General features: G+C 36.8%; 1 protein-coding gene across 1 annotated transcript in view; it reads right to left on the minus strand.

The window, feature by feature from the left end:
- Positions 1 to 2,330: 2,330 nt before the first annotated feature.
- Positions 2,331 to 11,431, minus strand: part of LOC137620584 (roundabout homolog 2-like) — a 22,663-nt gene continuing 13,562 nt past the window's right edge. Inside the window, exons 2-4 of the mRNA XM_068350839.1 lie at positions 7,384 to 7,962; positions 4,722 to 6,251; positions 2,331 to 4,280 (exon numbers count right to left, since the gene is read on the minus strand). Coding sequence (XP_068206940.1) covers positions 3,178 to 4,280; positions 4,722 to 6,251; positions 7,384 to 7,962 — 3,212 coding nt within the window. The 3' untranslated portion in view covers positions 2,331 to 3,177. The remainder of the gene's footprint in view (positions 4,281 to 4,721; positions 6,252 to 7,383; positions 7,963 to 11,431) is intronic.

Below are 11,431 nucleotides of genomic sequence, written 5' to 3' on the forward strand. Positions count from 1 at the left end.
TATTTCGGCTCAGTATAATGTCACAAGGAAATAAAATGGATCAAAAGCTCATAATTTATAAAACACACACGTACATTAAAACGATTAATCCGGCTATAAAAAGCAAACCACACTTACATCGTTGCAGAAAACATTTCGAGAAACTGGCGTCGAATACCTCCCTTATCGACACGACTAATGACGCCCGAATTGATCCAACTCAAGCGACAGAACTAAAACACCAGACAAAATCTATAATGGCAGATTCTTCTCCCCTCTCCCAATCTCCTAGTATCAACACCCTCCCACCGCCCCTGCCATCCCCCACCGTCTGGCGAAAACAAGTTTTTGATGCATGAACAGTTTTGACAAAAGCTGCCACTAGCTTGTCACCCTCATCCTCCCCTCCACTCCACTCTCTCCATTTATCAAGGTTAGAATCATACAAATTGATCTATTTAAGGAGCAGTTAATAGAACCTCCCAAAAGATAATCGGGGCTAATTAAAAATCGACGCGTCCCGATCCAGGTGAGCAGTTGTTCGAAAACCATCACTGTACTCTGGAAGATTTTTATTGGAGACATTCGTGATACCCCGATAGGGCGTCCTGCCTACGAAGTGTCCTTTAATTGTCACCAAAGGTGTGGCTTTATACCTTAACTTATCATCCATTAATAGTGTCCAGTTTTGTTAGAGGCTGAGCGTGGGCAGATTATATGAAGGAGGCGTTCCAAGCAAAGCCTATCTCGATTTTATAATTTCATTTTTATTGTAAAACTCAGTGTAAGGGAATCATAAGTTAAAGTTTTATATTTTGCTTTAAAGTTTTGCATCATTTAGGCTCCATTGCCTTGTATGCTTATATTAAAAAACTAATGAAAATATTTCTAATACTATATATATATATATATATATATATATATATATATATATATATATATATATATATATATATATATATATATATATATATATATATATATATATATATATATATATATATATATATATATATATATATATATATATATATACACATATATATATATATATATATATATATATATATAGATATATATATACATATATACACACACACACACACACATATATATATATATATATATATATATATATACATTTTATTACTAATACTCATTAATATCGAATTCGTTCTGTCAGGGTATCTTAGGCCCCGCTAGAGCCTATATCATATATTTGTATATTCTTCCAGTATTTTAATTTTGGTTTTACCTTTTGGTTTTAAGATTTTGTCACCGTAATTGCTTTTGAAGGTTTTTAGTGTCGCATTGATCTCTATATTAAGAATTTTACTGATAAATTCAATAACCTTACCTTTTGAAATTTAATTTAGGTACAGAATTTTCATTTCTATTTTTGAGGTTGATATTTTTCTTAAAGGTTCTCTGTTTTTATTAAAAAGATATCAAGCCATGTTACTTCCTATAATGGAAGAGTAAACAGATGTTTATTTACCTTTCGTTAATGCAAGAGCAAATTTATGTTTACTCAACTTACCCTTTAATGAAGAAGCAAACATAAAAAGATATTCATATCAACGCGTCTAAAGCCTGGGTGGCTCTGCTGATACAGAGCCGGACTTAGTGAACAAGTAAAAAAAAGTGGAGTAAGGTTAGAGTGAGGGTATTTGTCCGTCTGTGTAACGGTCACTTGCTCATCCATTGACCCGAGAGAGAGAGAGAGAGAGAGAGAGAGAGAGAGAGAGAGAGAGAGAGAGAGAGAGAGAGAGAGAGAGAGAGAGAATGTGATTTGAGCTGGTTGTTGCTCATTCATCAGCAAGACTACGTTATAAATGTGTGTGTTAGAGTGAGAGATAGAGAAGGTGGAACAGCTATTCATTCGTGTTTTGTTTAAAATAAGTTTTAAAAAATCAAGTTTTGAATGAAAAGACGAATCAAGTGAGTAATAATGCATCAATTCACTGGTCTACTTGACAAATATCGAATGTTTGCGTGGGAAATATAACGTTGATCCTTCTTTACCTTATTGAAAAATCGTATATTTTGCACTAATGCATTCAACTGCTTGTTTCGTTAGACCGTGATATTCGAAGTTTATCTGGAAAATTTTCTATAACTCTCTCAAGTACGTGGTATGTTCTCAAGGTATTTTTTTCTTATGCAGAATTATTCTGTTCTATTTAATTGTAGATAATTACACTTCATGATCCTTTTAACTTCCCAAACTGAACATATTTAATATCTCAGATATCTTAAAGTTGATCTTTTAATAAAAATAAAAATTAACCTTTTAAGATGTTAAGACATTGATATTAAAGAAAATGAGGTCAGGAAAAAAGAATTCTAAATCAAGGTCATTTATTATAAGAATAACTCTGTTATTCACATATTTACAGAATTTACAAAAGTATTCCTTCTCAACAACTGAACACCTTTTCAACTTATTAAAAAAAAAGAAATAAGAAATTAACAGAATTGGCACATTACTCTTGATCGTTAATACAACTCGATCAGGGAAAGAAAGACTAAAAGGAATGGGATCTGAGGCTACAACCTCATGCCTTGTGGGCAAAATACTTACAAAGCGTCAGTCCTAGCCTGTAGATGTGGTTTTGCATTCTTAATTAGTTACGATGGCACACTTGAGTAAAAATATTGGGCGTTATTACTTAGTACTGCTTCAGTTTCAAATCATAAAAACCAACAAAATTATAACAGCTAAACCTACCTGAGGAAAAGAATATACTTCACTTACAAATCTGTAAGGTATTTAACAGTAATCATTAGAAGCATAATGCAGTCATTGACATAGTAAAATCCAGATAATCATAAATGCACTGCAATTTGCGTGTTCGGGCAATCTAAAATTTACTGATCTACAGCTTGAAAAAGCATCACTAACATCAAATTAACATCTAGGCTCAAATAACTTATTCCAGCAAGTATTCTAATGAGAATTCTATATATCCTTTACACATGACTTAGAGGGGATCTGGTTATTTACAATACATGACAAAAACAGGTACACATAATAACTCTTTGGTACAGGTTCTCCTTGATAGTAAGCAAGGAGATTTAATTTGAAATAATTTTTCTGCTGTACAGAAGAAGAAAAAAAAAAAAAGGTTATTTACAAGCACAACCTCACTATGATAATAAACAGGAACTTCCCCAAGCAACCAGTGTTCCCCAACATTAATGAGTGTTGTTGAAAGGGATGTTAGTCGTTTCCTCCTCCTGCACTTGCTGGTCATCAGAACTGTCTAGGGAGACGTCGCGATTCTGGACAGTATTGAACGTTATAAATCTGTCCTTACTACAGTTATTAGCAGTCACCTGGGAGTATGTGTCATACGTATGGTCTGCAGTAGCATCACATGGTCTCTTATATTGTTCCGAACCCGCAACAGTATCAAACTGCGTGGCTCCAGCATAGCCGGGCCTTCGGGTGCTTCGAGGGCTTGCTTGACTGGTAGGATCACCTAGATCTAGCTCGCGAGGAGGCGGGCAAGCAGGTGGTGGTGGAAGGAAGGCAGCCCAGTTCACTTTCATTCCAGAGTTCTCCCTTTGATGCCATGGACTTCCTTGGTGGACCAGACGAGGTGAGCCAGGTGCCAAAAGGGCCGTTGTGGCATAGGGTTCTGCTGTTTCATTGGCATGCTGAGATCTAGGCTCAGCATACTCGTTGATTTGCTGGTCTCCCGGCAGAAGACGGACAGAAGACAACCCGTATTCTTTTTCACTTTCTGATGGGCGCCAGAGTTTCTGTTCACTATACATGTTGATGGAGTGATGCGTTGGATAAATGGAAGGGTCTTGATAATGTGCCGGTGTCTGTGGCGGGTTTGAAGGGGGAGATTTGTGGTGAAGTCTCCTAATATAAAGAATAGTACAGACAAACAACATAATGACTAAAGGGATGAGTAAGTACACCAACCAGTCTGGTTGTGCAGGAGCATAGATTACAGATGTTTCGTTTGAGGTTTCATCCAAGTCTTGATGACCTTGGGCAAGGCCAGATCCAAAATCAATCAACACAGGTGAACTGGAGGGCCCTAAACCTGCTCCTGTCTCTGCAGCTACTTTAACACTATAGATGCGACCGGGGGCGAGTCCATGAGCTTCAAGCCAAGGGCTAGAGACAGTTTCTGTTGTCTCAGTTCCATTATGAGTAAGAGTTACCTGGTAACCTGTGACTTTACCACGGGCATCTTTGCTTGGTAATGTGGCCCAAGTTATAAGTATGGAGCCATCTTCCCTGAGTGTTGCATGGACGTCCTTAGGTGGCTCGACAGGCTCTGCAAAAGATAATGAATTAATAGTTATAACAAATTAAGTATAATAGTTGTGAAATATTATCCATGTGAGATCTCATTTTCCCTTCTTAAAATATCATACAACTAACTCACTCACTCTCTCTCTCTCTCTCTCTCTCTCTCTCTCTCTCTCTCTCTCTCTCTCTCTCTCTCTCTCTCTCTCTCTCTCTCTCTCTAGAATATCACCTATCTTACACACATATGTGTATATACATTGTATATTATATATGTGTGTATCTATTTCAGAAACCGACAAATGCATAGTATGTACCATTAATGCATAGATTGTAAGTAATATGAACTACTGCAGGGATGCCCTGACACATTGAAGCAAGGGAAAAAAATTGCTATCAAGTGCATTTGTAATAGAATACACTTTTAATTTTGATATCTAAAACTGGTGAAAAGAATAGAAACACTTACTGTCCTCAGGTGTGGTGAGTGTGAATGAATTTGAAGGTGTTCCTTCTACGCTCCTCCAAAATGGCACTATGAAAAAAGTGTACTTGGTATTTGGCTCTAGATTATGTAAATGATGTGCAGAGGACGAGGACCCCAAGACTGTTGCAACCTTTACTATTCCATCCCCTGACACAGTATAAACCAGTACACCTTCCACTGTTTCATGGGCAGTAGTGAGAAACTTCCATTTCAGAAGTACATTAGTAGCTCCTGTAGCTGTTGCATCAGCAAGGGTAACAGTTGGTCTAGAGAGACGGCGCCTTGCATGAATGACCTGGTCCATAGTAAGAGATGGGTCTCTAGGAGGACGTATGGTGACTGGGTCTGACCAAGGACTTGGGAAGGAGATGCCTCCTTTCGTGACTGCCCTCACCAAGAACGTGTAAATGTTGCCAGGTGTCAAGTTCTTCACAATACATGATTCATCCATCATGATGGTGTCGGCAACTCGCCACTCGTCCCACCCTTGCCTCCAATATTCAACAATATATTGGTGCCGTGAGCTACCTATCATCTGAGAATTTGGTAACCATTTAAGTATAACAGCAGACTCATTAATGAACTGAATATGAGGTTTTGAAGGGGGGGCTGGAATGGTCGTAACTGGAGGTGGTGCAGCATCTTTGCTTATTCGCAATATTGCCTCCTGCTCTATGTGGCCTGTTTCTGCAGAGACTTTACAAGTATAGATGCCCCCATCATCAACCCGGATATCTTTTATCACAAGGGCACCTGTTGACGAAAGTGAAATCCGAGCATTTTCAAAACCTTGGGCTAGTTGTCTAGCTGGAAGGTGGGCAGCTGGGCGATACCACCAAGTTACTGTTGGTGCAGCAGCTTCACTCACTGCTTCACAGGGAAACGAGGCAACACTTCCAGGGACAAGGGTTAAATCTTTTGGACCTACACCAATAACAGGAGGTGGGTATGCTTCCACAACCATTATTTCTACTTGAGCACTCACTCCTCCTCCACTACTAACTCCCCAGCAGTAATAAATGCCACTGTCCTGGGTGGTAGCTGATTCCAATTGCAAGATTTGTCCATCTTCACTTACGGATGTATGGGCGCTTGACTGATTCGGAGTGAGTAGGGCTGTTCTATCTTGTGTAGGAAGTCTCCACAAGACAAGAGGAGCTGGATCGCCTTCAACAATGCAAATAATCTCCGTTGATTTTCCAGTCATTACCTGGACATCCTGTGGACGCTGCATCAACTCAGGAGCGTCTACAACGGTTAATGTTGCTTTTGCAGTTGCAACACCTGCCTCATTTTGCACTTCACACACGTACACTCCAGAGTCTATAGCAGTAACTTGTTCAAGAACTAAACGTTGATCTTCGATTGTTGCCCGACCAGGTGGTATGATGCCATCAAGTCTTCTCCAGGTAACTGTGGGCATTGGTGATCCTTGGGCACGGCATGTTAGCTCTACCAATACACCAGAGGCAGTTGTAACGTTGGCTGGCTTCTTTTCGAACCAGGGAGGAACTGGGGATGAAGATAAGAAGCAGTTCCGTTAGATACAGTGGCTCGTAGGTTTTCTGGTATTTATTATAATTAAAGAAATTTGTATAGAGTATTATTTGAGTGTTTTGTATGTTTGCTCACATGAATGTAGACACGAGGCTGACTTTCACAGCTCACATATACAGTACAGTATATGTCAGTATTGTATATACACTATGCAACATAAAAAAGTTATTACAAAATAGATTTTTGTTTAAAGGTCAAGGAATGACTGTATTTTCGTAGTTCTTCCGAAACAATAATACGCAATGGTATGTGATGTAGTGAATATTTTGCATAAAGTAAAAAATTATCGATTTCTTTGAACCAGTTTATGAAGTGTTTGTCTGATGAAGTAACACTTTGATTATCATGATATTAAAGGAATTAAGAAGTTGATTTTTTTTTTCAGTGAATTTTCTCTGATATCGCAAATTTTGACACTAACTAAAAGGAAGAAAAAGTACGATAGTTAATCTTTAAACTAATAATTTCGATTTTTTTTAGATAAAGGAATATAGTAGATTTTTCCCATCATTTGAGACTAGTTTTATTTATAAGTAAAGACGACTGCATACCGATATATTTTGTTCATTCAGAAAATTTAGGAGTTCCAATTCAATTACTATTCATAGAAACAAATACAAGATGCTTACTGTCTCACAGTTCTTATTCAATTAATGTTTATTGAAAAATGGAACGAAGGCTTAGTATTATAGCGTGATGAGAAAAGCTAATTATGTTTTTCTTACAGATTACGTGATTTAGAATTTAGGCCTAAAGGCCGACATCTGTTTTTAATGAAATAAAAAAAAACTAATTAAGGTATCACATTGGCTTATTATGAGACACAATTGCTCATAATTAGAAAATAGTGTTCTCATGCAATTTGGGTTCTTACCTAATAACGAAATATTTTCCTTGGTAATAATTGATGAAAAAAAGACTTACCTCTAAGCTTTTCTCTGCTCCTATATTTTTATTCTTAGTTACAGTGACGACTTTTCATCTGAACAAGCATCTGACTTTTATTTTACATAAGAACTAATAACATGATTGAGTTTGAATACAATTAGCAAATCTACAGTATATAATAAGAGAGAAACAAACTCACTCATAATGATAAGTTCCGTCGGCCTCGTGTCTCTACTGCCGGCAACGTTTTGCGCCCTACAGACATACATTCCCGAGTCCTCGAGATTGACGTCTGTGATGACAAGGTCCCCATCGACCGAGACAGAGACGCGACTCGTATTGGTCATCTCCCTTCCTTCCCTCAGCCATACCAGGTGAGGCTCTGGCACTCCCTTTGGTGCCCGACAGGGCAACGTCACCGAGGTTCCGATTCGTACCTTCACCACCGGCTCTGGATAAGACTCGAACTCTTCGGACAGAGTAGCGATGGTCAGCGTCGCGTTCTGGGATCGCGTCGAGCCGTAGCTGTTGGAGGCGACGCACCAGTAAGTTCCGGCGTCCGATTCCCTCCTGCCGGAGGTTACCCTTAGAAAGAAGAGTGAACCTGAGGGCAGGAGGACTCTGTGGGAACGTGTGCCCTGCGAGGATATCACTACTTGCTGGCCATCTCGGAACCAGGTGATTCGAGCAGCACCTGAAGCGGCGCAGTTTAGAGTGGCTGGGTCGTTCCGCCGAGCTATAACGTTGCTGGGCTGCTCTCGAATCTCGGGAGCCAAGTCTGTTAAGGAGAAAACAGTTCTATTTTAGTGCTTGCTCAGGTTTCTGTTTATTATAAAATGAAACAAAACAAAAAACGACGTTCAATGAAACAGGGGACTTTTCAAGCTTTTATTTTCGAAAATTATTTAAATGCCAATCTTAACATAAATGCGGAACATTACTAATCTGGCAGGAAACTAAATACTGAAAGGTGTTATCATAAGATTTTAAGGTATATTGAAAATGAAAACCAGTATATCTTCAAAATAAGTTGAACCCAATCTCCCGAGCAACAGGTAAAAACAGCAACAACGCTAAAATGTTGGAGCAGTGTAAGAGCAAGTTGTATTTTATTTTATTTAACTAGAAAGGTAGAAGCTCAATGATAAACAATAGTCAGGCATAAGGAGACGAAACATTTAGAAAATAGAAGAAAGTCGTCCCACTTGAATGGAGAACACACTGTACAACGTCAAGCAAAGCAAAAAACCTATTACTGTGAAAATATATTGTATTGGCTTAGGGGAGCTTTTGCATATAAAGTGTTGAAGTTTAGTATTTGAAATCAGATTTCGACAGCTGTGCTGGAAGACAAAATATATCGCTCTTCCTCCTCTTATTCTTGCTTCTCCTCCTCTTCTTCCTCCAACCTCTTTCTCTCCTCTTCTCCTTCTTCTACTTACACATTGCAAGACTAACGGATTGTCTTTGGTTTATACGAGGAGTTACTATTTTCTTTTTTTCTCGCCCAGAGAAACTCTTCTCTTTGGGGAATTAGATAATAAATAGAGAGTGGAACGAGGGCTGTACCTGATGTGTGTACTGCACAGAGTCGGGTTTCCTTAGATGTGTTTGAGTATCTTCGTATATGAAGATTGTAAAGGAAAGGAGAGTATTTAGAAACTTTAATAAGATAGGGGAGGATGATTATATAAGTGAATTACAAGGAATCGTGAACTATTTGAGGGGAATGTTAATCTGCAAGGAAACTTGTGATGCTTTTTCAATTTGTCTCGAGTTGGCTAATTTAAATGAGCAAACAAACATTTAGATAATCAAATACTTGAAAAAAACGATCTTGTTTACGAAATCTAGTATTTTCTTTAGGAAGTATAGTATTTTAGATCTGACTAGAATATAGAAATTAGTTTAAAATAGTTATAGAAATTAAGTCTAAGTCTTATACAATATGCAATCAGAAAATAGATTCTTATTTTATAGCCTTATTTTTTCACGTATGTGTATTCTTTTTTTCTATTGATTTCAATAATTGGAAGAGCAGAGACATCAAAAATTATCTTCCTCCATCCACCCCCGATGAGATCTCAATAAAAAATGATATTGAAAAGCTTTCATCGTAATATATGATTGTCTTAAAATGCCAAGACATTAAAGAAATTTAGTAAAGGAATTCAGTGGTATGCAAGCGGTCGCGCCCAGTGTTGAAGAAATAAATTGCTTTGCGGTGTAGAAAGCGGAGATTTTGCCAGCGATAAGCAGGTTTTTAATATTTATTGTCTTCAGCAGACTCTGCCATGAGATTCTAAGTATCCAAACCAAATGGGATATTTCAACGTTTTCATTTTATCTGGACATACACGTATGAATATTTAAGTTATCAGAAATACAGTTATTTCATGCCAAGGGTTTTATCCATTTATATTTTTTAAACTATCCATATATTCTTTACGCATCTTCTTCACCTTGCGATATTTTATACATCGTTTGGCAGCTTTGCTATGAAAGATTATTTAGGGAGCGCTACTCAAAACCCTAATTTTTTTTTTTTTTTTTTTTTTTTTTTTTTTTTTTTTTTTTTTTTTTTTTTTTTTTTTTTTTTTTTTTTTTTGAACTTATTATTTCGTAATATAACAAAACTAACCGTTTGGCATTAGCATTGGCGTATTTTGGTACATACTTGAAAATAGCTACCCGCAAGTAAAGCGTGATTATTTCCATCTGAAAATTTGATAATTATTTTTGTACCCACAAACACGGAATAATGATATGTTTCCAAACCAGAAAGGCAGAATTCTCTGTTTTTTAATGAATGCATTAAAGAATTCAGTAATGGCACGACGCTTTATCTTGATTATTTCTTTCATGAATATAACTTTTAGAATTTTTATCTTCCTTTGAAGTTTCCGAAAATCTAACTGAATAAAAAAAGAGGGAAATAAATAAGGGATGGAATGTAGTTCAAAGGAAATGGCAGCACCATTGTTGGAAAATACCAGAGGTCCAGTACTCCCTTTCTCGTTTGGATGGGTTATTCTTTGTTTGAGTGTATGACCTTTATTAATCTTTGAGCGTAGGCGCAAGTTATTCATTAATCTTTGTGTGGGAAGTTTACGGGGGTGTTTGGTAATTGCGAGTCTTTACGCATGGTTGTATGTTATTGATCAATTTTAGTGTATGAATGCGTGATATTTTTTAAGCTTAGTGTATGAATGTATGTTATTGCTTAATCTTAACGTATGGATATATGTTATTTTTTTATGGTTGTGCATAATCTTTGATATAATTGCCTAAGTGCATGTTTTTTTTTATTATTATTATTTTTTTTTTTTACATAATTAGTATTCTTCAATGTTATATATGGATGCTTTTGATTGGTAGTCTAGTGCCAAGGGCCGTATCCACAACCGGGAAAAGACAACCTTACCCCAAAGTACTGTGTGATAATTAAGGACTTATAATTTTATAGTTAAATTCTCAAATAAAAATAGGTTTGTATATGCGATAAAAATGAAATATAGGCACACATGTATGTGTATGTGTGTGTGTGTATATATATATATATATATATATATATATATATATATATATATATATATATATATATATATATATACTATATATATATATATATATATATATATATATATGTATGTCTGTTTGTGTGTGTGTTTGTATGTATTGCTACACAAATGCAAAAACAACCTCATGTACGTGTGATCACAAATTTATTAGCAAAACAACTTTATAAAGTCATGTAAAAATAAAGAACTATCCACGTGCATTTACTACAGCATTCAAATTGTTTTTGTTCATAGCAATTCACAAACACATGACCGGTAATCAAATGGACCCATTCCTCATTTAACCTATTAACATTAAATAGGGAGAAGAGCAATTAAGAATTTTGTAAATACCACCTGACAGCAAGCGCAGCAGAAGCAGCAGCGTTGGCGGTTTCAAATAAATGGAAATTTCCATATCCCTCCTCCATGTCAGGGGCCGATTTAATTCAATTTATTGTAAGTCCATTTGGTCTCACAGACACTGAATATTCAAAACCTTGATCTTATGATTTTCCCCCTTTCGCTCTGGAAGACTCGCTTTAGCTTGCACAAGCAAAGGTATGTTGGGAGGGAGAGAAATTTCTCTCTCTCTCTCTCTCTCTCTCTCTCTCTCTCTCTCTCTCTCTCTCTCTCTCTCTCTCTCCAGAACATCCACTTCTACGTTGTCAAGTAGCCGGTGACTCG

This window comes from Palaemon carinicauda, chromosome 27 (genome assembly GCF_036898095.1).
Source record: "Palaemon carinicauda isolate YSFRI2023 chromosome 27, ASM3689809v2, whole genome shotgun sequence".
NCBI lineage: Eukaryota > Metazoa > Arthropoda > Malacostraca > Decapoda > Palaemonidae > Palaemon > Palaemon carinicauda.